Here is a 27053-nt window from a genome sequence, read left to right as displayed (position 1 = left end):
GGGCAGCTTACTAACTCCCTAACCTAAGGAGCTTCACTGGTAGTGTGTGATTTCAAAAACGTACCTTATTCCTTCTCTAGAGATAATGACGCATACCTCTTCCACCTGCAAATCCCCACCTCCTCTCTATGACTGGGTGAGACGGTTAGTTTTATATGTCACCTTGACTGGCCATGGGGTGTCCAGACTAAACATTATTTCTGGGTGTGTCAGTGAGGATGTTTTCAGATGAGATTAACCATTTGAATTGGTGGACTCAGTAGATGGCCCTCCTCCATGTGGATGAACTTCACCCAATCCACTGGGGACCTGAGTAGAACAAAAAGCAGAAACAGGTGGAATTTCCTTCTTTTTTTCTTACCTCACTGCTAGAGTTCGGACATCTCATCTCATCATGTCAAGCCCCCAGACTGGGATTTATATCATCAGCTCCTCTGGGTCTCAGGCCTTCAGACCCCAAATGAATTACACCACTGGCTTTGCTGGGTCTCCAGCTTGCAGACGGCAGATCATGGGTCTTTCTCAGCCTCCATAATCTTGTGAGCTGATTCCTCATAATAAATCCCATTTAGATAGATAGATAGGATGAAAGAAAAGAAAGAGACAAAAAGTGAGAGAGGGAGGAAGGAAGGAAGGAAGGGAGGGAGGGAGGGAGGGAGGGAGAAAATCCCCTACTGGTTCTGGAGAACCCTGGGCAAGCACAAATGCCAAGGAGGTAAGAGCATCTTACTAGATGGGAGCAGCCTGACACCAGATTGAAAGGGGGAAATTCAGATGTTCTGGACCTAGTGTTACTGTCCTTAGTCTTGCATGTAATTGGGCACGTGCAAGGCTCCTCAAGAACAGCTTAGGGATGTATGGGGCCATTTCTCCTAAGGGATTAGTAAAGCTTATATTCTAAGCTTCCAGGCTTCCTGTTTAGGATTTTATAAACTCCTCCATGCTGAGGTGTAAATGCCTGATTAGGTTTAGTGAGGTACCCTTTCTGCCTGTGTTTACATTTTAAAAAGGGATAAAGCCTTAGGTTATGAGAAAACAATTCTGGAGATGGAATTTTATGCACTAGCAAACTGGCAAGAGAAATGGGGGTTGGACTGGAAAATAATGCACTAATAGCAATAATCACTGAACATTTATCAAGTGCTATGACTATACTTAGAGCACTTCATCCATTGTCTCATTTAATCCTCACAGCAGTGCTGGAGGTAAATGGGAGAACTTGAACCTAAACCATCTGTGCCTACACAGATCACTGTCTACATTAGCATGACTTTTACCCACAGCCTTCAGTAATAGGTTTTTGGAAACTCTTGCCCAGGAAGATGAAGTTACATACAACTTTTGTTATTGTCATGAAAGTACTCCACTGGTCTCATCAATTCTCAAAGACTCATTTGGAAACCCTCACCTTGCTGTGTCTGTCAAGCCCTTGCACAATCCTAAACAAGCCGAAAACCTATAAATACCCCACCACTGCCCTGTCTTTACTAGACGCTTCTAAAACTCTGCTGAGGTAGGGATCTCCCTTATCTCAGTGAGCTATAAACTCAGCTTTGCTTTGTCCACAAGCTCTTTGGTGGTGCTCTGGGGAGCAGCATTTGACAGCATTATTCTTAGCTCCATTTTGCAAGTGAGGAAATTGAGGCCCAGAGGAGTTAGTTAATTTATCCAAAGACACAGAGCTAGTAAGTGGCGGGTCCTGGGTTCAAATCCTGCCATTCTGATTCCAGAAAGCACATTCCCGGCCACACCTACACTGCCTCCCTGTATTATATGAGATCATATAATACAGTCACTTATGCTTTCTCTACCAGCGATCAACCAAGAAAAATCAACACAAACTGTGAAAGAACATGTGTCTTCAGCCTCCCTCTCCTTACTGCCTGTGCTATGTCTCTGCTGTCAATGGTGGTCATAGGCCAGGACCTCCTCAGATAGGTCCTTAGTTGCAAAACCCCCTGGAAGGAGGAGGGGGGAGGTAGGTAAGGTGGGAGGCTCGGCTCTGTCAGTGAGCAATGCACTCCTCTGCCTCAGTTCATGCAGCTTCTTACTAGACAATCACGGGTCACGGGTCACTTAAAAATCCCAGAGAAGCCAGAACTTAAAATGGCTCCCTGACCTAGGCCATGCTTTAAGCTTTGCTGAAGCCAGGAATGTGGTGCTTTTAAACTATCCAAGCCCCAGGGCACTCCTGCCTGCTTAGAGCATTACAGAAAATGCGGTGTGTTACCTGGGGTCTGTTACTGCTTTCCTTTCATGTCCATCTGGCCAAGCCTCAATCACCCTCTCCCTGTTCACAGAGCAGCTGCCCGCCCACTGCCTACGTGTCCCTGGTATCCTGGGGTGAATTTGCTCCCCACTTCACACTGAAGACCAGCTGCTTCTTTCTGCTCCCCTGCTCCCCCAGCCCCCTTTCTCTGTCTCCAGCCTTCTGCCTGCCCTGTCTTGCAACCCAGCCTAGGATGCCCAACATCCTGACAGGTCCAACAGACCACGCCCTGGCAACAGAGAGCAGGCAGGCAGGCAGATGCATGCTGCTACGGGTGGGGAAGTTTTCCCACATGGCAGCACCTCCCAGACTGAGAAGAAAAACCAACACAGGGCTTCCCTGGTGGTGCAGTGGTTGAGAGTCTGCCTGCTGATGCAGCGGACACAGGTTCATGCCACGGTCCAGGAGGATCCCACATGCCGCGGAGCAGCTCTGCCCGTGGGCCATGGCCGCTGGGCCTGTGTGTCCAGAGCCTGTGCTCCACAACGGGAGGGGCCACAACAGTGAGAGGCCCGCGTACCACACAAAAAAAAAAAAACCCCAAAACAAAAAACAACACAAACTGTGAAAGAATGCATGCCTTCAGGCTCTGTCTTCTTACTGCCTGTGCTATGTCTCTAAGGATGGTCACAGGCCAGGACCTCCTCAGATAGGTCCTCAGGAAGCAAAGCCCTCTGAAGGAGGGGAGAGTTAGGGAAGGTGGGAGGCAGCCCACTCCTCTGCCTCAATTCATGCAGTTTCTTACTGGCCAGTCAGGGGTCACTTAAGTTCAGGTCTGCTGTAGGTTAGTTCACACAAGTTGATAAAGGCACTGAAAACAGCTAATTGAGGGAGAAGTGTGTGCCTGCTCCTTTAGCAGACCCTAACCAAGTACTTGCTCACAAACCTCTGAAAATCAGCTGGCTGCAGTCCGAACCCCTTGCTGCCCTCCCTACCACCCACGGCTTCAGTCTCTTACTCTTACTTACTTTCTCTTACTCTTTCTCTTACTCTTTCTCTTACTCTCTTACTTCACTGTTTCAGTTCCACACTGCTGAATAACAAACCAACCCCAAAGAGGAGCTTAAAACCATCATTCTCCTTCCTGACCTTTCTGTGGGTTGGCCGGGCAGTCCTTCTGCTGGTCCTGCTGGCTCACTCACATGGAGGCATTCAGCAGAGGGCGAGCTGGCCGCCGGGCTCAGAGGGGAGGTCTGGACTTCTCTTGCTAGAGGTCTCTCAGGGAGGCTGGGTTTCTTTCCATGCAGTTCTGGAGCAGCATGCCAAGAAGGCAAGGCTGCTCAGGGCCTGGGCTTGGAAATCATGCAATGTCACTTCTGCCACCTTCTGTTGGTCTAAGCAAGTCACAGGCACCCCAGACTCAAGGCATGGGGAAGTGGACTCCGCTTCTTGATAGGAGGATTGTGTTTTCATTGGCACTACAATGAGTACCACCAGAGGAAGTAAACTCCATTATCCAAAAAGATGTGAGAAGCATCTTAATATCTGCTAATAATAATGACTAAGAAAACAAAACCTACTTACCATGTACTGGATACTGTGCTAAGTACAATACTTCACAAGAACCCAGTGAGGTAGGTGTTAGAGATGAACAACTGTGCTCCCGTTTCCATGTGGAGAGGGAGAATTCCCCAGAGAACTTCCTGGTTTTTGCCCTCACCCACCCCTATTTCCTCCCGTGGGAGCAGTGACTCCTCCCCTGGTGAATCTAGGAGAAGGAGTGCATTTCTCCCTCCTTGAGATCTTAGAGCCATAAGCAGAGTGTGTTCAGCCTGCTCCGGGGGCAGGTGTGTCTGGTGAATTGAGCCAGGGGCTCAGTTCAGTTCAGGAGGAGGGGGATATTAGAAATCCAATTGGTCCACCAAAGTCACCTTCTCCAAACAGCTTTACCAATTGTAAATGAGTTGTTTTGAACTCCATCTGCCTGGGTTTCTCAATTGTTTCTTAACTCAGGCAGGGAAAGGATGGGTATAACGTACTGGAAACTCCCTTATCTTGACAGCAAACACTATTAGCCCTTTTTCATTGAGAAGTTAAGTAATTTGTACAGGGCTGCACAGCTAATACTTGGTAAGGCCTCATTCCAAACCAACCACCTTGAACCAGAAATGGAATTGCCTTCACCCCCTCTCTCCTGGACTGCAGGAAGCCATGTAATATTGGTGCTCCAATTTTATTTCCTTCAACCAAATCCAGGTTAACAAACAAGTCTTTAACACCTTCTCTGTTCCCACTTGTTCACATCTTGTGTGTCAAGCACTTGCAACCTAGAGGTCGACAGAGGTATCCTGACCTTTGAAAATTTAATTAGAGTTGACTCAAAATCCCTCCCCCACCAGAAGTGTGGGGAAAGTCCTGAGTCCCTCCCATTCCCCTGGATTTGGGGTGGGAACACCAGTTTATCTCGTTTTACCTTATTTCTAGTGGGTTGTAAATCCACGATCCTATTTCCATCAAATTATAAACTAGCTCACCATCTTGTATGTGCTAGTTCTTCCCCACACTGTCCCCAGCCATGGAATACAGACACATTGCCTTGATTTCTCCCCTTAAACAGCCCTAACACTGAATGTGTGGGAGTGAAGCAGACCTGATTGGTATGCAGCGTTGGGGGAGTTCTGAGTTGCTCAGGCCCCTCAAGCCTCTGCTGAGACCTGTAACTGTCCATCCTAGCTCCCCTCCTATCTTGCACTTTATTAGGTAAAACTTCAAACATATCTAACAGAAGAGAGACTATTGAATGAATAGTCTAGACAATGAACCCTAGGATTCCATCACTTAGTTTCAACAATCACCAACTCACAACCAAGAGTCGTTTCCTCTATAGCCTCATCCATTCCCCTGTTGGGATTATTGCAAAGCAAACTCTAGATATCACTTCATTCACAATTGTCTCAGCTTGCATCTCTAAAAGAACTGCTTTTAAAAGCATAACCACCATACCAATACCCTTCTAGATATAATTAACAGCAATTCTCGAATTTCAGCAAATATCAAGTCAGGATTCCCCCTGTCCTGGTCCTCCCTCTTACCCCGTAGCTCCAACCACAGCTAACTGAGATGACTTGCACATGTACACCTGCAGCAGGTCTCAGGTCTCGACGCTACAACACAGACCCATGTAAGGACTGCCTACCTGAACCCGGCCGACTGCTCCATTGGGCACAGTGGGCCCATTGCCTACAGACCATAACATTTTCAGGAGATTACAAAAATGTTTTTAGTTCTTTTTATATGAGAAAAAAAGATGAACTTTTAATTTGAAAAAGTCTTAATATATAATATTTATATATTCATCTTTATACTAATGCAGTCATAAAATATAATTTTTAATATTATTTTAAGGAAGAAAGGAACCAGAAAAGCAAAAGTGCCTAGGGTCCCTGAAAGTCATAATACAGCCCTGCAGCCGCCATCTCCTTTTAGATGTCTCAAAGGTGTCCTCTAATCTAAGTGTCCTGAACTGAACTCATGCTTTTCCACTCTTTTCTTCTGGTCATCTCCCGGTGTTCCCTACGTCAGTGAAGGGCTCACTGTTGTGGGAAAGATCAGTCAAATGAGAACACACCCAGGCTGTTTATTCAGAGCCTGCTATGGCCAGGGAGTCAGCCACCATTACTTGCAGTTGGCAGAGACTCAAAGGCAGAGGAGTGGGACAGCTTTATAGTGGGGGGGGGGGCAAGGGGGGAAGGGGATGGAGGCTTTAGGAATACTCTGTTAGACCCTGTTGGCATGGGGAAGGTGGAGACTGCCTAACTAGAAACAGGGCATCCTATGCGATTGGCTTGGGGAATATATTTGGCTTTCTCTACTTGGTCCTGAGATGGAAGTGGGGGCAAAAAATAGGTATCAATTAGGACCACTGGCCAGATCCTGACCATTCTGGGCTGATTGCTGCAGAGGCTGTGGTTTGGATTCCTGACCTGGTTGCTGCACAGGTGGTGAGTCAGAGTTCTACTGTCATATGTGGCCTGGCCATTGTCCACTTGTATATTCAGACCCTCACTATCTATATATTGTTTCATAAGTTAGAAATCGAGGAATTATCTTGAATGCTTTTCTTTCCCCAACCCCACATCCAATCCGTCACCAAATCCTGTGAAAATACACCTCCTCAAATATCTCTCAAGGCCTGTCTCTTCCTTGCATCTCCACCATGGTACCACCAAACTATTTTCATCTTTCCTCTGATCTACTAAGTAGCCTCCTAACTTGGTCTATCTACCTCCACTGCCCCCTCCCCAATTTATTTGTAGAAGTAATGTTTTCAAAAGGCAACCATGGTTACATTATCCTCATGCTTAAATTATTTCAACAGCTCCCACTGGTTTTAGTATAAAGACTAAAATCTTCAAGGTGGCCTCCACGGCCCTGTACAGTCTGGCTTCCATCTGCTGCCTCCTCACTGATCACACAACCCCTTTTTTCTTCCCATCTGAGCCACGCTGGCCTTTCAATCCCCAACACCTCTACCCATCTGCCACAGGGGATTTACTGCAAGGCTGTGCACAGCTCCTGAGGCAGATGAACAGGGGAGGGCCGCGGTGGGGGCCTGGGCAGCTCCAGGTATCAAAAGTAGGAGGAGAACAGTGAAGTCTCATCAGGGCACCACTACTGGGAACGACCGCCTCCAACTACCCCTGCCTCTGCACCGCTCTGCCCATGATCCAAAGCCCCAGAGGACAGTTCAATGAGCTGGCTCAGGTCACATGCCCATCCCTCGGCCAGGGTACCTGGAATAAAAGTCTCAATAAACCTTTATCGATGAAGAGAAATCCCCCAAAGAAAATTGGGAGTTCTTACCAGAAGGAGGAGGAATGGGTGCAGGGTCGCCCCCAAATCAACAAATATCCACTAACCACATTTCCCACTACCTGGACTGATTTCCTGTCCTTTCTTTGTTAGTTAACACTACTTAATTTTTAGATTCCAGCCCAACGTCCTTTCATTAAAGAATCCTTCCCTCACCTTCCCAAGGGAGTCAAAGTTCTCTATTCTGTCATTTTATAGCACTATAACCTCTCCTTCATAGCACTTGCCACTGCTGTATTTTACATTTATTTGTGAATGTGTGAATAACATCCATGTCTCCCAATTGGCTAAATAGCCTATGAGAGCAGAGCCCATATATGTCTGGCTTACTATGACAGCTTTAGTGCCTAGCACAGTGCCTGGCAAAGCAAAGACATCAAACAAACATTCATTTAATGTATGAATCAAGCCATAAAGATATTTCTTTTCCCAGTGATATGAAGTATGCCACTCCCCCCTTAGAAGGCAAAAGGAGCTAAATTTTAAACAATTTTTTCCAATTCATACTTTATTACATAATGTTCTTATTTACTCTTTACAATAATGCCACAGGAGCTCACTTTATACATAAAGAAACTGAGGCACAGGGAGTTAGGGAATTTTTTCAAAATCACATACCTGGTAAATGATCCATGTGGGATACAAACCCAGGTCTGATTCCAAAATTCAAGTTCAAATCTACCATATGATGTCATATACCAATCTCACCTCAAAAAAAAAAAAGTGGTTGAGGTAAATATATATATATATATATTTAAAATTATATAATTATATAATCTATATAGTTATATAAAATTCTTCCTCTTAGTTCCAAAAGAAGCTATTTAGAATTGCTACTAATTTTTAAAACAATCTGGAGAGATTGTTCAACATGTTTAGTTTCAGTCCTTCAGATAAAAATCCAGAGTACCGAACATTTCATTGATTGTTCAAGAAAAGCATTAAATCCATGGTTAAATCACAATAAAACAACACCTGGATGATTCATAGTTTAGCACTTTTATAGTTAAATAAAGGTACATAACTTCTAGTTCTGTTTTTCAGTAAGAAATCTAAACAAAGTAGAATGTCTTCTCTATCCCTTCTTATAGTGTAATTGAAGGTAAAACTAATAATATTTGGGAATTAAAGAGGTTAAAATTATTACTTAAATGTGAGGTATTTCTTTGATATTACTTTTCTTTTTTTTAATAGATTTTATTTATTTTATTTTTGGCTATGCTGGGTCTTCGTTGCTGCACGCAGGCTTTTCTCTGGTTGTGGTGAGCAGGGACTACTCTTCATTGCGGTGCGTGGGCTTCTCATTGCGGTGCGTGGGCTTCTCATTGAGGTGGCTTCTCTTGTCACAGAACACAGGCTCTAGGCGTGTGGGCTTCAGTAGTTGTGGCACGTGGGCTTCAGTAGTTGTGGCTCGCGGGCTCAGTAGTTGTGGCGCACAGGCTTAGTTGCCCCGCGGCATGTGGGATCTTCCCGGACCAGGGCTCGAACCCGTGTCCCCTGCATTGGCAGGCGGATTCTTAACCACTGCACCACCAGGGAAGCCCCTTACTTTTCAATTATAACTATCAGAGTAATAGTGGTCAATTATTACTCACTAGTACACTATTTAAATTTAGTAAAATACAACACCCATTAACAATGGAATGCTTTCCTTTTTACCTCCCTGTAAAATGTGCTGTTATTTATTAAATAGAGGTATTCATTTTGGTACTTTAAGGTCAGTTGCCTTTCTTCATACAAATTTTAACACTACCTTCTCTTTTGAATATTTAGATGAATATATTTAATTTTTCCTACTGTTCAAGAAATCAAAACAAAACATATTTTATATCAGCATTTTAATGAGCTTTGCTTTAATGATTAATTCAATGTGAAGTTAGTCTATACCTGAGTTATGAAAATAGAAAATAATTATTCAGATGCTTGAGTTAGGGGTACAATGATAGTCAAGTATAACAAAATGCTGTTTAATTAAACTTATCTAGTGGGAACTTTCAGTTAAGCTTTCATTTTGTTTTCGAGAACCAGAGGAGGGAAGAAGGGAATATTATCAGGTAAGGCAGAAAAAAACAGTTTTAACCTTCATCTTTTGTCCTGAGGAATTTCAGGCCTTCCTGAACTAGTGGCTTTAAAAAAAATCCTTCGATAGTTTAGGTAGACCATGAATAGTCTCACTGATGGCATATTCCAAAATGAACAATCTTAACTTACCTAAATTTCACAAATCTAATAATAACATTCTCCATCTTTCTCCTAACAAGGAGCTGAAAATCACTCCAAGGCTTAACAGAGACAGTTAATACAGTAGTCTGGGAATAAAAGCTGCAGAAAGGTGGACATTTACAGCTATTACACTCGACAGCTAAAAGGGGTGAGAAGACATTTGAGCTTCTTAGCGAAGTTATTATAACTTTTGGTAGTTAATCACAGGCCTCTGTAGTATTCCTCAATGAGATTATTTAATTATAATTTAACCACTTCTTTAACGGATTCAGGAAGTTTTCAGTTTACACGCAAACACGTAATAAAGACAAATACAGACACACGTTTATGAACATGCACACACATATACACTCCACGGAACAAGTAAAAATAAATTCAGATTAAAGTACCGGAAACCAAGCAGAAGAGGGGCACAGATGAGCTGTCAATCTCCTGCGGTGGTGGCGGAGGAGGTGATGATGGTGGCAGCTGTTATTGCTTGGTTTCCTGCTATGACTAGTCGTGATGCTAGGCATTTTACTTGCTGAGGGGCTCACCATGTTTGAACATTACATTCATTAGGCTCTAAGATTCTTGTATCCAAGTCAAAGGGAGGAAATAGGCAAAAGGTGAATATAATTTAATTTGAATTATAAATTAATTTTTAAATCTGAATTTAAAAACAGAACCGTAATTCATGGCAAGAAACAATCTGCTTACATGTAGTTTGAATATCACAGACTCTCACCTTTCTTACTGAATTTTCATAGATATCCCTGAATAGATGTTTTTCCTCATTTGTTGTTTGTCCTAAGGGCCATTTCCAGAGGCTTTAATTTAAAAAAATAATAACATTCACTGGAGAGTGTGGTCACTGGAGCTCCCATGACACCTTGCTGGAGGTCCATCTCTTCAGAGTACTTTTTAATGGATACATTTCATCATGTTCTGAAACATACAAACATTGAAGGTATCTCAGAAATGTACTTGGGTTTTATAAATGTCATGACTTATTCTAGACCCAGACAAATTCCAGTTGGACTTTTTGTCCTGCAGTGATCAATTTACATACTAGGTTCAATTTGGGCAATTTAGGTGATTTATTCCAATAGTACAAAAAATACACTTGCTGTGCAATCCAAGGATGGACAAATATACCACGGGCCTATCTCAAAAAGCAATGACCGTGAAAAGTGACTGTCTCTCTTCCTGTTTGTTGGATTCAAATTCAATAGCTCTAGACTTGTTTATTTTCATTAGAGCTAGGAAAAGAATTTAGCTTCATTTTAATCAATACACCTACCTTTTTTTCCTACCTAAAAAAAAAAAAAAAAAATACTAAAACAAAAACCAACCAAAACTATTGTATGGTATTGCCTCTCCACGACACTAGTTATCTCTTTAACATAAAGGCCTTAGAGATAGAACTCATTCATCTGTAAAACTGGTTTTCAAACAAGTTCATTTTCATGTAAATCTAGGTAGGCCATAAAAGTTAGTTTACTTTGTAAAATACTAATCCATGGAGAGAATAAAGCAAATGAAATAAAAACTCTGGGCAGATGCAATCTGACAAAGCATTATAATGCTTACCAAATGTTTAGCTTCTTCTGTCATTCATGATAAATGACACTGAGCATGAGTGAAGGAACAGAAGTTGGTGGAGATGTGATCATTTAAGGTAACGTACTCTCTCAATTTCATCTACAGATTATATAAAGCATTTTGACTTAGCCACAAAGGCTTCACCATTTCAGTGTTATTTCTTGGTAATGAGGGGACGTTGGAAAAGTAACACAAGGAATGATTTCAGTTCTCAGGATTTATTAGAGAAGGCACTGAGGTGAGATCAGCTACTGGAGAACACAGATCTCACGGGGAAAAGAAAAGCAAAACCAGCAAATATAAGGAAGAATGTATCTTCAGGTCAGTCAGAGCAATGAGACAGCCAAGATGCACGTGAGGAGATAGTAAGGATAATAAGGCAGGCTATCATTTTCTCTTTTATTGCATGCTGGAGTCCCCAGACCTGCTAAAGACATGATTACCGGTAACAGCAGCAGTAGTGTTCCCTAGAGGTCTCGTGTGCTTTGAGGGAGTGGGGGCTATAAACTGACAGTACCAGACAAGGGAACTAAGTCATCTAATATGTCTTCTAGAAACATAATGAGTTTGACTGATGTGGCTTTCTGTGCTTAACGCGTAAGAGGTTGTGCCAACTCATGGATCCTCGGAGAACACTGTGCTTTCAAAGCAGCTGGCTTGACTTTAAAGACTTCTGGATCGTAATATACAATACGCACAGGAGTCCTGAAATGGAAAAAAGGATTTGACCTAAAATAAGATGAACAGAAAAGGGAACTAACATTTCTCAGGCATCCACTATGTGTTAGGCACTATATTATCTCATTTTGATTTTCTTAAGCACCACATAAAACAGGTATCATGACCTCCACTATACATATGAGGAAATGAAGGCTCAGGGACGTTGTAAGAGTGACCTGTGGTCAAGTCTAGATGTGTATATGTGTCAGATTCCGAAGGCTTTCCTCTTTCCATAGAAAGTAAATTCTGGAAATTTCTCAATAATTTGACGATGTTAAAACAAGCCAGACAATCCACTGGTGAACTTAAAGAAATCAATTTTTTTAAGTTTTCATCCTTAATACCTTAACCACCAAATAATAATCTTGCTACCAGGACAGACTCTTGAGCACTTGGTCTTACTCCTCACTTTCCTTTGTCAGTGTACAGAGAATGAATGTCATTTCATTTGATGTTGAACTTTTTTTTTTAAGGAAAAACACATTATAAAAATCTGGACTTCCCTGGTGGTGCAGTGGTTAAGAATCCGCCTGACAATGCAGGGGACATGGGTTCGAGCCCTGGTCCGGGAAGATCCCACATGCCACAGAGCAACTAAGCCCGTGCACCACAACTACTGAGCCTGCGCTCTAGAGCCTGCGAGCCACGACTACTGAAGCCCGTGCGCCTAGAGCCCGTGCTCCACAACAAGAGAAGCCACCGCAATAAGAAGCCCGCGCACCGCAACGAAGAGTAGCCCCTGCTCGCTGCAGCTAGAGAAAGCCCATGCACAGCAACAAAGACCCAAGGCAACCAAAAATAAATAAATAAATAAATTTATTAAAAAAATAAAATAAAAATTAAAAAATTTTTTAAAAATATTTTATTATATAAGACCAAACACATTTCCTATTCCCTGAGCTCAAGACTACTACTTTTTCAGTTAGGTTTTCTTGATGGTGCTTTAAAAAGGGGATCAGGTATTATCCCCCGAAGGTAACAAAATGAATTGAGGTTCAGGCAAGTTGAGAGGTCTTCTAAAAAATGAGTAGGAATTAGAGGCAATTTCTTCTTTGTTGAATATATTTTCTGATTTATTTGAAATAGTTCATACATGTACATGATGCAAAAACATTGAAAAATACAAAAGCCTATTTAGTGAAAAATAAGTCTTCCTACCATCCTGGCTCCCTAGGCCCCCAAAGTAACCATTGTTACTAGCTTCTTACATACTCCTGTGAGATAGTATAGGCATATGTAAGCAAATATATGGCATATATGTATTTTTTTCTTACACAAATTACAACATATTATGTTTCTGTTCCGCAACTTATTAGATCAATATATGTTAGATAAATAATCCTTATCAATATATGTTAGATAAATAATCCCATATCCATAATTACAGAGTTGTCTCCTAGGTCTAAAGTTCAATACTAGTCCACTAACCCTTTAACTGTCGCCTTATATTTATGGTAAGAAGACCATAGATTTGTCACAATAAATGTAACAAATAAGATGATTTTTAAAATTTTTACTATTTCTATGATTCATTTCACTGAACTTAATAGGTCAACTTTTCCCTGTCCCTAGCACCCCCTGCCTTTCCTGTCCCATCTTAGCCTCAGATTGACATACCTTGTATTTGGATTAGCTAGTTCTTGAATTCTGGGAGATATCTTGGAATGGATAGCAGCACAAGATACTGGCCAGTAGGCATCCCGGGGAGGTAAATAATCTTGATGAAGAGGCCTGGGCTTAGCTAGAGCTAGTATTCGAGAGCTAGGTTTGGCGAGCAAGGCAGCACAGGATATCTATAGTGGAAAACAAAACGACACAAAAACATACCTCAAATTTCACCACGTCTCCCTCTATTTTCAACTATAGCCCTAATCGAGTCACCATCCTTTCTCTCCTGGATTACTGTAACAGACTCTCCTAACTGATCTCCCTGCTTCCATTCTCACTCCTCCACAACCCAGCCTTCACACAGCAGTTACTGAGGGAGAGAAGGAGCATTTTAACAAGTGTATTCCATGAGCTAGACAGTGCTCTCAGCGATCTGCCTAAATCATTCCCATGCAATCACTGTAACAACTTCATGAGGGAAGTACTTTCCAAGGCCCAAGCCAGATCATGTCACTCACAGTGTTTAAAATCTTCCAGTGGCTTTCCATTTTGCTAAGAATAACACCTAGGCTCCTTACCGTGGCCTAGAAGGTCCTACATGATCTGCCTACTATACCCTCCTCCAACCTCACCTTCCTCCCATCCCCACCTCAATCACTATGACCCTAGTCACACAAGGCCCCTCTGGCCCAGCTCTTTCCACCTCAGGACCTTTGCATTTACTAGTTCTGCTTGAAACCCTCTTTCCTCAATCTTGTCATGGCTGCCTCTTCGTCATTCAAGTCCCTAGACTCAAACATCACATCCTCAAGGAGTTCTTCCCTGACCATCCAAGATATATCAGCCTTTCTAACTACCCTCTTCCACAGTACTTATTTAATCTTCTTCATAGCACTTAACAACACCTGACTTAGCTCATTTATTTCATTGTTGGTTATGTTTACTGTCTATTTTTCCCCACCAGAATATAAGCCACTTGAGAGAAGTACTTGTTTGCCAAAAGCTAGACTAGGCTCTGTTGTATAACTGGTGCTGAATAAATATATTCTGACTGACTGACTCATCAACTCCCTTTGGTCTTACTTTGGAAACCACATCCGCCAGGAGGCCTTTCTATTATGTTGCTTTACTGGTAAAATAGGAAAGATGACATATAGCTACTATTCCCTCTCTCAAGTGCTCATTCAAAAGAATGAGGACCACAGCAAACACCACTCAGTAGCCCTGAAAATGTTCTATATTTGCACTGATACAGATTAGTTTGGGTTCTCAGAGTATGATTATGTGCCATGGCATCACTTTTTTAAAGGATTTTTTAAAACCCCCGAACAATCCACTGAGCGTGCCAGGCTCTGTGCTGAGCACCTGCCTTATCTATTATCACAAGTCCGAACAGCCCTGAAACTGGGAACTGTTATCTTCACAATCCCCTTGCTCACCTTGCTCCACCCAACTTCAAAGCTATCCTACTTAAGGACTTTGTCATGTGCTCTTCCCTCTACTAGAACATTCTCTTCTCAGATCTTCACTTAGCTGACTCCTTCTCATTATTCAGGTTTCAGCTCAAATATCCCTTCCTTAAGAGAGGCTTTCCCTGACTACCGTATGCAAAGAAGCTTATTCTCCACCCCCAGCCATAGTCACTCATTTCCCATTTTATTTTTTATTTTTTTCCATTTTATTTTCTTCATAGCACTTACCACTACCTGACATTATCTTATCTGTTTCCTTATTTATTTTCTGTCTCTTTCCATCTTGTTCACTGGGCACGGTGCTGGGCACACAGTAGAGATTCAAATCCTTATTGAATGAATAACGCTCAGGAAGGTTATTACAACATCACACAACTAGTAGTGGTGAGGCAGGAATTTGAACCCAGCTCTTACTGACCCCAAAGTCCATGCTCTTCACCCTCTACCTGCAGCCCCTCTCCATATCTTGCAGCTAGGTCTTCCTTCCTGCCACAGACCACTCTTTCAAGGTTTTCTTTTCCAATGACTTTGGTCTATACCCTATAGAAGCAAAACAACACCCTAGGAACAAACAGAAAGTGAGCTGAAGGATGCCAAGGTAATGATGGCTTACAGGACGGATGGGCATTTCAATTCTTTCTCTTTCAAAGCACAGACCCTCTATCTTAATCCTTGGATAGGCAAGGTCTACAGTTCTTGGAGTTGCAACAGCAGTCAGGGCAGACGTCGCAATTTTGGTTTTAGTCTAGGGGAGAAAAAGAAAACAGTACCTGTAAGCATCAATCAATAAACACTATCGCAATCAAAGTTACAAAGTAGTATCTGACCACTGGACCAGACTTCTCAGTAAATCCAGCAAAAAGGATGAGAATACTGCAGTAACCTATGATCATAGCTGAAAGGATCAGTTTCCATCCTTCTCAAACTAGGTTGTATAAATTCCAACCCAGATTTTTTGGAACTTACTGTGAAACTAAAGATGGGGAGAAAATGACAAGTACACAAATGGACTAAGAGATAAATGGCAATGCTGATTACTAGAACAATAAACTCAGCCAAGAGGGAAGTTCTCAGCCCTATCACATGAGAACACTATAAGGGGGAGAGCTCTGCTCTGTTCTTAATTATCTTGCCCTTTGGAAATTGGAATTCACATTATTACAAATCCCCATGCTTAAAATGAATTTAAGTAGCTCTCTTCTAATTGGAATGGACAATACAAAGTAACCAAAGACAAGAGGAAGAAAGGCAGAACAGAACCATATCTCCATAGACAATGTTGTACTGGTCCCCCAAGACACTCCTCACTACCTTAATTGTGGAAATGTGTTCAAATTACATCGTCTTCTATTTAAATTACTTATATCCAAACTCAAAACTTACCACAAAACTTTGAGGTGGGAATATAATCAATAACTGGAAATGAAATAGGGTTTTAACTGTGGGTAGAAAATTAACACACAAGTTATGTTCCAAACCCCTTCTTATGTTGTTTAAAATGATGACGATGGACTTCCTTGGTGGCGCAGTGGTTAAGAAGCTGCCTGCCAGTGCAGGGGACACGGGTTCGAGCCCTGGTCCGAGAAGATCCCACATGCTGCGGAGCAACTAAGCCCGTATGCCACAACTACTGAGCCTGTGCTCTAGAGCCTGCGAGCCACAACTACTGAGCCCACGTGCCACAACTACTGAAGCCCGCGTGCCTAGAGCCTGTGCTCTGCAACAAGAGAAGCCCCTGCAATGAGAAGCCCGTGCACCGCAACAGAGAGTAGCCCCTGCTCGCTGCAACTAGAGAAAGCCTGTGCCCAGCAATGAAGACCCAACACAGTCAAAAATAAATAAATAAAAATGATGACGATGATGATACTAACACAGACAGTATTTTATACCTATTAATTCATTTATTTCTCACCTGCATATCATTTTTATTTCTATTTCACTAATGGAGAAACCAAGGTATTGTGAAGTTTGGCATTTTATTTAACTTTATATAGTTTGTAAGTGGCAGAGCTGGGATTCAAACAAAGGTCCTATCTATCTACACAATACCATGAAGTACTAATCAAGCATTTCCAATGAATAAAGCTTTGTCCCCTATCAGCCTCTTGGAAAATCAAAAAAATATATGACAACCAGTGCCTTCAATTAAGGCTTACAATCAAAAAGGAAATAAAACAATCATTCATTAATTCGTTATACAAATATCTCTTAATTATATTATGTAAGACAAAACAAAGAATAATAAACCAGTACCTTTCCTTAAAGTAGTTTTCAACTTAGAAGGAATCATAAACCTATAAGCAAATCACTGATTATTTGATATCCATAAAAGAGAATAAAGTTTTGAGGAATATCAGAGGAAATGTGGGAGAATCCAAGAAGAATTCTCTTTTCATGGATAAAGAGATATTAAATTGGGCCTTGAAGGAAGGATCAGATTCTGACAAGTAGAGGGAGGAGAAAAGATAGGGAGAATGAAGGAAGGAAGATTGAAGGGAAAGTCTGGACACAGAAGCAAGGAGGCATGGAGCAGATTGTGTCTGGTCAGGCAGGGAGATCAGGCTTGCAAATACATCTGAAACTAGGTTAGATGTGGAGGGCACTGCTCACAGCTAGCGAAGAACCATGAAATCTTTTCACTGGAGAGGAAGCATGGTCAGGGCTGGAGATTAATCTGTCAGGCATGTGGGAGAAAGACTGAAGCGGGAAGCCAGAAGGACAATAAGAAAGTATGGCCAAAAGAAGAAAAGGGTATACATAACCTACCCTATTCTAATATACATATATATATATATATATTTAAAATAAATTTATTTATTTATTTTTGGCTGCATTGGGTCTTTGTTGCTGCACGTGGGCTTTCTCTAGTTGTGGCGAGTGGGGGCTACTCTGCGTTGCGGTGCACGGGCTTCTCATTGCAGTGGCTTCTCTTGTTGCGGAGCATGGGCTCTAGGTGCATAGGCTTCAGTAGTTGTGGCTCCCGGGCTCTAGAGTGCAGGCTCAGTAGTTGTGGCACACAGGCTTAGTTGCTCTGTGGCATGTGGGATCTTCCCAGACCAGGGCTCGAACCTGTGTCCCCTTCATTGGCAGGCAGATTCTTAACCACTGCGCCACTAGGGAAGCCCTAAAATATTTTTAAATTTACAATAATTTAAGCAAAATGATACTTGCATAAAAATAGATCAGTGTAACCAAATAGAGAATTCAGAAATATTATCTAATACAGTGGTTCTCAATTTTTTTGGTCTAGAGCCCATTTACACTTTTTTTTAATTGTATAAATTTGATGTGTAACGTTCTTTACCCTCTTAAAAAGTGACTGAGGGCTTCCAAAGACTGAGACATTTAAGAACATTTATTATTTCAAGTAAAAAGAACCCATTACATGGAAATACAAATATTTTTTATGACGAAGAACTATATTTTCCAAAACAAAAAAAACTGTGACAAGACTGATATGTTTACAGTTTTGCAAATCTCTTTAATATCTGGTTTAAGAAGACACTGTTTTTTGGTTGAAGTATATGAAGAAAATCCAGTTCCCCGTACTAGCTGGAAAAGAATATATTTCAACAGCTTTTTCAGATAGTTGTGGATACTCTTCTTTGATACTAAAATAAAACTTGACAAAGGGTAGTTTCTTAAAAATAAGAGTTGCAGGCTTCCCTGGTGGCGCAGTGGTTGAGAGTCCGCCTGCCGATGCAGGGGACACAGGTTCGTGCCCCGGTCCGGGAAGATCCCACATGCCGCGGAGTGGCTGGGCCCGTGAGCCATGGCCGTTGAGCCTGGCGTCCGGGGCCTGTGCTCCACAACGCGAGAGGCCACAACAGTGAGAGGCCCGTGTACCGCAAAAAAAAAAAACAAAAAAAACCCATAAGAGTTGCAATGTACAATCTGAAACTGTCAAGGAACTTTTCATACTCCATTACCATAAAATCCATTTGCCTATCTTACACATTGAGTGAACCTTCTACTTGTGCATAATTTTGAACTTGCAGATTACTTAAAAGGTTCTGGGAAACCTTTATGCATACCTGGGTCACATTTTTGAAAACCGTTGCCCTAGTATAAATAACATTGTGGTATATAATAACTGTGGCAGTGAACAAATAAAGGCTGGGGCAATCATGGGGGAGAAGCAGATTCTTACCCCATATTTTACATAGAAATATACTTCAAATAAGTTGAGGAATTATCTACTTTAAAAATAAAAAGAAACCACAAAAATAGTACAGGAAAATAGAGGTGACCAGTGGTGTGCAGGTAAATGTTTAACAGTTAGCTCCTCAGAGAAAAAAGACTGATTTGTAGTGCTTGCCAATTTCTATGGTGCAAAAATTCCCACCATGGTCAATTTCAAACTATGAAGGTGATGGATCTCACTAAATGCAAAGTTAGAAAGAGATGTGTACCATCAGCTCTTGTGAGCCAGTACAAGCACACTACTGGGGGTGATTTTCTGAATTCTTTTGGGGTAGAATTTTCTAATCATAAAGCAATGGAAGAAACCTCAAAATAATAAGATTATGGGTTTTACCACACATAAAATTTTAACCTCAAGATAACCAAAACAAAATTAAAAGGCAAATTAGAAGTTCTGCTTCCAGTAATAGCAGAGTAGCTTGTATTGAACTAATCTTCTTACCTATAACAGTTAGAGACTCTGAATAAAACATTGAAAACAAAACAAAACAAAACAGAACTTTTTGAAGGCACTGGAAAGAAATCAGAAGTAGGCAGAAACTAGACAGGATAAGACTCTTGAAAGAAGGAAAGCAGTTCATCCTCAACCCTTCCTGATCATTTGGGAGAGCAAAGCAAGGTAGGTGTCTCAGTCTGGTGGGAAGGGAGAAGGCACAGTGGCCCATAGCAGGATGTTAGGGCCAGAGCATCAAGAGAAGGGTCGACCAAGTAAGAGGGATTGAGATATCAGAGATACCAGTAAGAGATCAGAGCTTTGGGAAGGGGCCTCCCAGTATGAAGTGTCAGAGACTGAGTGGCATAGTGCGGGGTGTAAGAGCCCATATGCAGAAAGAGAAGACAGCAGAGATGGAATGATTATACACAGAGAGGACATGTATTAAGGGTAATGGGAGCCAGGTTTTTAACTTTCAGAGACAAGCATTACAAATAAGGCAAGGGAGGAAAAGAATAAACTCGGTAGTGTTGGATCAGAATTGGAGGTAAAGGTGAAAAATCGTATATAAATCGATATGGAAATAAATATAGATGAAAATGTGTGTATGTATATGAATAAACACCAAAGATTCATAATCTTACCCTAATTACAAGAAACATTCAGACAAATTCAGTTTGTCCGCTATTCTATAAAATAACTGGATGGTAATATTCAATAGTGTTCAAGGTCAACAAGGCAAAAAACGATTGAAGAACCATTCCAGACTGAAGGAGACTAAAGATACCTGACAACACATGATTTTGAACTGGATTATTCCTCTATAAAGGATATTATAGAGGAAAAATAAGTGAAACTTGAATGGGGTCCGAAGATGGATACAATGATTGAAGAGATTAAAGGTCCAAGAGAAATATGTAAATTATATATATTTTTAAAAAACCAAATGGAAATCCAAGAACTGAAAAACACAGAATCTAAATTAAAAATCCATTGGATGAGATTAACAGAAGATTGTTCATTGTGGTAAAAAGAACTGATGCCATTGAGTAGAGGTGAATATAAATTATTTAAAATAAAGCATATAGAGAAAAATATTGAAAAAAAATAAAACAACCTCAGTGATCTATGGTATAGAATATGATGATATAGCACAGGTATAACTAGAGGCCTCAGAGAAAGAATGACACAGAAAAAAAGTCTGAATAAATGATAGCAGAACTATTGAAAAATTTGATTGAAAGCAACATCCCACAAATCCTTGAATTTCAGGGAACCACAGGTAGGACAAATACCAAGAAAACTATATGTAGGCAAATTTAGCCATACTGCTAAAAACCAAAGATAAAGAGAAAATCTTAAAATAGCCAAAGGAAAAAGACACATTAAATATAGAGTAAAAATTATAATTTTAGCTGGCATCTCACCAGAAACCATGGAGGCCAGAAGATCATGAAAAGATACTCTAAAGCGTTATCAACCTAAAATATGTTTGCATATCCAACAAACATATCCTTTACAAATAAAAATAAAATAAGAACATTTCCAGAGTAACAAAAACTGAATGATCCACTCTATAAGAAATGGTAAAAGAAATTCTTAAAAACAGTTGAGAAAAAAATAAACAAATACAAAAGTTGACTCTTTGGAAAGATTAATAAAGCTAATTTGTTAATCCCTAGCAGGTCTGATCAAGAAATAAAAAGAGAAAACAAATTAACAAACAGGAATTAAAGCGTCACCACTATATATCTTAAAGCTCTTAAAGAGAAAAATATATATATTACCATTAAAAACTTTATGCAAATAAATTCAACATAGAAGAATGGACAAATTCTTTTAAAATACAAAACAGACACAAGAAGAAATAAAAAATCTGATTTGACCTATACCCTAAAGGAATACCTGAAGAAATTTAATTCATAATTAAAAACCTCCCCATAAAGAAAACACTAAGCCCAGATTGATTTAAGGGTAAATTATCTCAAATATTTAAGGAAGAAATGACATGAATCTTACACAAATATACAGAGAATAAAAAAGCAAGAAATACTTCTCAACTCATTTTACAAGACCAACATAACCCTAATTCCAAAACTCAACAGATATATTTTTAACTATAGATCACTATCCATCATGAACATAGATGCAAAGTTCCTCACTAAAATATTAGGAAATCAAATTCATAATGTCTGGGCTTTCCTGGTGGTGCAGTGGTTGAGAGTCCGAGGGGACACGGGTTCATGCCCCGGTCCGGCAAGATCCCACATGCTGCGGAGCGGAGGGGCTCGTGAGCCATGGCCACTGAGCCTGCGCGTCCGGAGCCTGTGCTCCGCAACGGGAGAGGCCACAACAGTGAGAGGCCCACATGCCGCAAAAGCAAAACAAAACAAAACCAAAAAACCAACTCTAAGCAACTACGCACAGAAGTATGCACATTAACAAAATAAAGAGAAAAGATCATTTGGGCTTCTCAGTCAAGAATAATACTTATTCTTGTATCTTGATTATGGTGGTTAATGAATGGGTATATATATTTGTTAAAAGCTTATTAAACTATATAAGATCCATACATTTAAAATTTTATACATATATTATAATTTTAGTATATTATATATATTATTATTATATAAATTATAACCCCAAACTTTCAAGTTACAAGCTGGGAAAAATATGCACATCATATATAACAGATGAAGGATTAATATCCCTAAGATGTAAAGAATTTTGTGAATCAATAAAAAATGAACAGACCAGTAGAAAAATAAAGCCATGAACAAATTTAGAAAAGGAAAATACACATGGCAAATAAATGTAGAGAACGATATGACTTTATTAATAATCGGAGAAATGAAATTTCTCCTAATCCATGAGGTCATTATACCAACATGTCTCTCCCCCATCATTCTCAATCTTGATTATTTTCTGAGAATAAAAATTCTAGAAGTAAAATGACTGAATCAAAGGTATGAACATTTTTGAGGTGATTCACATAAAGTCCGAAAATGTGTTACAACAAAAGTGATTTTTATTTACATATTCACTTGCATTATTTGGGCTGCCTTTTTTTTACTGCACATAATATATTAATTATTTATTTTACAAAATACTAATTTTATAATAAAATAGATCTCATTAAAATAGTTATGGATTAAGTGAGCTATGAAACCAACCCCTTTCTTTTTAAGTTTTGAGGTCCTAACAGCTATTATAAAAAGAGACTTGGTATGACATTCATAGAGGTAAAAGGACTTCCTACAGTGTATCCATACAAAGTCTCTGGTGGCAAGTAACCTCAGGGACCTGTAATAGTAACTTGATTTCTTTTGTGAGTGTGTGTTATTTTTAAACTCTGAGAAGATTTAGAATTAACTGTCAAAAATCTAAGAAAATCAAAATCATAGAATTAATGCTTTGTCTTAATAATAAATATGTACAAGACTTGATGAAATTTGAACAGGGACCATAGATTAGTTATAGTATTATACCAATGTTAAATTTCCTGACCTTGATAACAGTATGGTAGTTATATGAGATAATGTCCTCTTGTTAGCAAACACACACTGAAGTACTGAGGAAAAGGGGTATATGATGTCTGTCATTAACTTTCAAAAATGATTCAGGGAAAAGATTAAATATACACACACACACACACACCACGGAGGAGAGAGAATGATAAAGCCAATGGACTTTAACTTTTGCAGATTTTCAGTAAATTTGAAATTATTGTTAAAACAAAAAATAAGTGTATATTATTAAAATAAAAAGCAGGGGGCTTCCCTGGTGGTGAAGTGGTTGAGAGTCTGCCTGCCGATGCAGGGGACATGGGTTCATGCCCCGGTCCGGGAAGGTCCCACATGCTGCGGAGCAGCTGGGCCCGTGAGCCATGGCCGCTGGGCCTGCGTGTCTGGAGCCTGTGCTCCGCAATGGGAGAGGCCACAACAGTGAGAGGCCCGCGTACCACACAAAAAAATAAATAAATAAAAATAAATAAAAAATAAAAAGCAGGTATATGTTTTAAGAGAATTTGGCCTGTAAGAGTGATAACACTACAATTGCAATTTGAAATATATAACAGAGTAACTGTTTAGAATTATGACATTAAGTTGAAATCTTAAATTTATGTCATTCTGAGACTGGCTGGGACCTGAGACCCTTGACTGTAGTGCTTCCACCCTGACAAATGCCTCCTGGAGCAACAGAATACAAATAAACTAAAAGGGACTAAAAAGAACTGCGCGCATGCGCAGTTGGGGCAAATTATGAACAATAAGAACATACAAAAAGGCCAAAACCCAGCTGCCACTTTTGAGGTACCAGGAGCAAAAGTAGGGTACTATGCATGATCCCTGTACCCAGCACCACCAAGAGGGTGGGCCCACCACGTATGCCACCCCCCGGCCCGATCCACCTATTGGCCCCTATCTTCACCCTGTTTAAGGGACCAGTCCGCCTCCTCTCAGGGAGTGAGCAAGGGCATGTGTTACTTGTTTTCCCTCCCTCCTGCTATAGCACGAGTCCCAGTAAAGCCTTACCTGAATTTCTCATCTGGCCTCTTATCAATTTCTATTGATTAAAGAGTCCAAGAACCTTAGTCAGTATCAATTCTTACAACGTTAAAAAACTTCAGGTTCACTATATTTATAAGTTTAAAGTATTAGATTTTTAATAATTATTTAATATTTGAGAAGGTTTTGTTAATGTAGATGGTTGAAATAAAATACTTTAAAAAGAAATCAAATTTAATGTATTTATAAAGTATTTGAAGGTATTTAATTAAGTTTGGAAACCAAATCGAGCATTATTTAGGACTCTTAAAAGTCACTGTCAAAAACTGCTAGAATTGGGCTTCCCTGGTGGCGCAGTGGTTGAGAGTCTGCCTGCCGATGCAGGGGACATGGGTTCGTGCCCCGGTCCGGGAAGATCTCACATGCCACGGAGCGGCTGGGTCCGTGAGCCATGGCCGCTGAGCCTGTGCGTCCGGAGCCTGTGCTCCGCAACGGGAGAGGCCACAACAGTGAGAGGCCCGCGTACCGAAAAAAAAAAAAAAAAAATCCCGCAAGCCACATGGGGTGGTAACAAAAAACAAACAATAACAAAGTAAAACATAAAATTAGACTAGGAAACTAACAGATATGTTAGAAAGAATGCAAAAATAGATGAATCAATAACCGGAAGGTATGTTAGTACCACAATAGTGAAAAAGAGGAGGAGGTTTTTTTTTTCCCTTCAGAGTCAGAGAATCTGGGTGCATTAATCAAAAATAATGAGTAAAATGATCCGTCTGACAATTCTCATTGCTGCCTAGGTTTCAGGAGAATAACGAACTAACTTTATTAATCAACAGTTCCTGATTGTTACAAAGTGTCATCCATAAATCTCCCTTCATTTTAATAATACTTGCTGAATGCTAAAAAGAAAAGAAAAAAAAAAAGAGGTCATGAAAGGCCTTGGCTGTTGAGGGCGGGGCCTAAGCAAGGGCAAGTTTTGGGTGGTGGGTGGGGCCTATGCTCAGGAACCACAGGGCTGAAAAAGGCCCTGTGGGCTGTGGGGGTGGGGCTTAGGCTCAAGGAACAGAAAGGGCCCAGGCGTGCCCCCGGGTACCCCTGGTCTCAGAGGGCAGGAGACCTCACCTGGGAGCCCAACAGGCTTCCTGGGCTCGAGTGGGCGGGGCAAACTCCCTCCTCTCCTCTCCCACTGCTCCGGTCTGGGGTCCGGGAGGGCCCCTCTCGCCTGCCTCTCCTGATCTCCTGGCCTCCCTCCTATGCCCTCAGGACCAATGGTGGGGGGCCTTGGAGGGCAGGGAACTGGCCTGGGAGCTCAGCAGTCTCCCCAGGCCCCAGTGAGCAGGGCAATCACCCTCTGGTCCTCTCCCACTTCTCCTGGATGGCCCCTCCCCGCTGCCACTCCTGATCTCCCTGGCCTCCCTCCTATGCCCCCAGGACCCACGCGGCCTGGATGGGGCTTTGGAGGGGGGGAACCAGCTTGGGAGCTCAGCAGGCTCTGTGGCCCCAGTGGGCCAGGTGATCACCTGCTGCTCCTCTCCTGCTCTTCCCGGAGAGTCCCTCCCGCCTGCCTCTCCTGATCTCCCCAGCCTCAGGAGTGCCGATTTTCTCTGGCCTCCACTTCTCCTCCCTCATTCCCCCTACATCCTACTGGTTCACTCTGGGATTCCTCCCGTCTCCTTGGTGGTTAGAGTCCCCCACCAGCGGCCAGCAGGTGCCCTAGTTGTGGGGAGAGCTAACTCCGCAGCTTCCCACACCGCCATCTTGACTCCTCCCCCCTGGCTGTTGTTTAAAATCACTAAGTTTGGGGGTGGTTTGGTATAAAGCAACAGATAACCAGATCAGAACTTTAAGGATGGGTTCTTTGTTCAGGCATACTGTGTTTTATTGTACTTTGCAGATACTGCGTTTTTCACAAATTGAAGTTTTGTGGCAACCCTGCATCAAGCAAGTCTATCGGCACCATTTCCCCACAACAGCATTTGCTCACTTTGTATCTCTGTGTCAGAAATATTCTCACAAGTGCCCATCATCGGATGAATGGATAAAGAAGATGTGGCACATATATACAATGGAATATTACTCAGCCATAAAAAGAAACGAAATTGAGCTATTTGTAATGAGGTGGATAGACCTAGAGTCTGTCATACAGAGTGAAGTAAGTCAGAAAAAGACAAATACCGTATGCTAACACATATATATGGAATTTAAGAAAAAAAATGTCATGAAGAACCTAGGGGTAAAGCAGGAATAAAGACGCAGACCTCCTAGAGAACGGACTTGAGGTTATGGGGAGGGGGAAGGGTGAGCTGTGACAGGGCGAGAGAGAGTCATGGGCATATACACACTAACAAACGTAGTAAGGTAGATAGCTAGTGGGAAGCAGCCGCATGGCACAGGGATATTGGCTCGGTGCTTTGTGACAGCCTGGAGGGGTGGGATAGGGAGGGTGGGAGGGAGGGAGACGCAAGAGGGAAGACATATGGGAACATATGTTTATGTATGACTGATTCACTTTGTTATAAAGCAGAAACTAACACACCATTGTAAAGCAATTATACCCCAATAAAGATGTTAAAAAAAAAGAAATATTCTCACAATATTTCAAACTTTTACATTTTTATTATATTATGCTGATATGTGATCAGTGATCTTTGACATTACTATTGCAAAAAGATTACAACTCACTGAAGGTTCTGATGATGGTTAAGATTTTTTAGCAGTATTTTTTTAACTAAGGTGTGTACATTGTTTTTTTAGACATAATGCTATTGCACATTTAATAGAATACAGTAGTGTAAACATAACCTTTGTATGCACTGGGAAAGCAAAAAGTTTGTGTGACTTGCTTTATTGCAATATTTGCTTTATTGCGGTGGTCTAGAACTGAACCCAAAATATCTCTGAGGTATGCCTGTACTGGTTCTAGACCATCTGGAATTTGTTTTCTGAGCAGATTAGATTTAAAGCTATTAATGATCCTATTGCCAGTCGTTTAAAAAAAAAAAAAAGACACTGGTAATCCGTGGCATGCACTGACAAAACAGAAAGCAAGATTTGGTAATCAAGCAGCTGCTGACAGAGATCAGTTTAGTGAAATAAAGAGGTATAGTGAGGTGGGCTCATTGCTTCTAAGTGCACTGGAGAACTTGAGGAAAGAAATTACCAGCTCAGGCCTTTAAATTCCCACCTTAAGGCATAGTTAAGGGACCAGAAAGTTTTTG

General features: G+C 41.1%; 2 protein-coding genes across 9 annotated transcripts in view; both read right to left on the bottom strand.

The window, feature by feature from the left end:
- The window catches only part of LOC115865665 (RE1-silencing transcription factor-like), a 284605-nt gene extending 274864 nt beyond the window's left edge, over positions 1–9741 (bottom strand). For 5 of the 8 annotated variants that reach the window (XM_060299400.1, XM_060299401.1, XM_060299403.1 and 2 more), the window contains exons 1-3: positions 9694–9741; positions 7700–7789; positions 362–3687 (exon numbers count right to left, since the gene is read on the bottom strand). The gene's annotated coding sequence lies outside the window, so the exon portion shown is untranslated. Of the gene's footprint in view, positions 1–361; positions 3688–7699; positions 7790–9693 lie in introns of those variants that run through there. The other 3 variants (XM_060299404.1, XM_060299402.1, XM_060299405.1) reach the window with 3 other exon arrangements.
- Positions 9742–11458: 1717 nt separating this feature from the next.
- SPMAP2L (sperm microtubule associated protein 2 like) overlaps positions 11459–27053 on the bottom strand; it is a 57912-nt gene continuing 42317 nt past the window's right edge. Inside the window, exons 7-9 of the mRNA XM_030880638.2 lie at positions 15302–15433; positions 13226–13401; positions 11459–11593 (exon numbers count right to left, since the gene is read on the bottom strand). Of these exons, the coding sequence (XP_030736498.1) occupies positions 11479–11593; positions 13226–13401; positions 15302–15433 (423 nt within the window). The 3' untranslated portion in view covers positions 11459–11478. The remainder of the gene's footprint in view (positions 11594–13225; positions 13402–15301; positions 15434–27053) is intronic.

This window comes from Globicephala melas, chromosome 5 (assembly GCF_963455315.2).
Source record: "Globicephala melas chromosome 5, mGloMel1.2, whole genome shotgun sequence".
In the NCBI taxonomy this organism is placed as follows: Eukaryota; Metazoa; Chordata; class Mammalia; order Artiodactyla; family Delphinidae; genus Globicephala; species Globicephala melas.
This window is presented reverse-complemented; position numbering and strand designations above follow the sequence as displayed.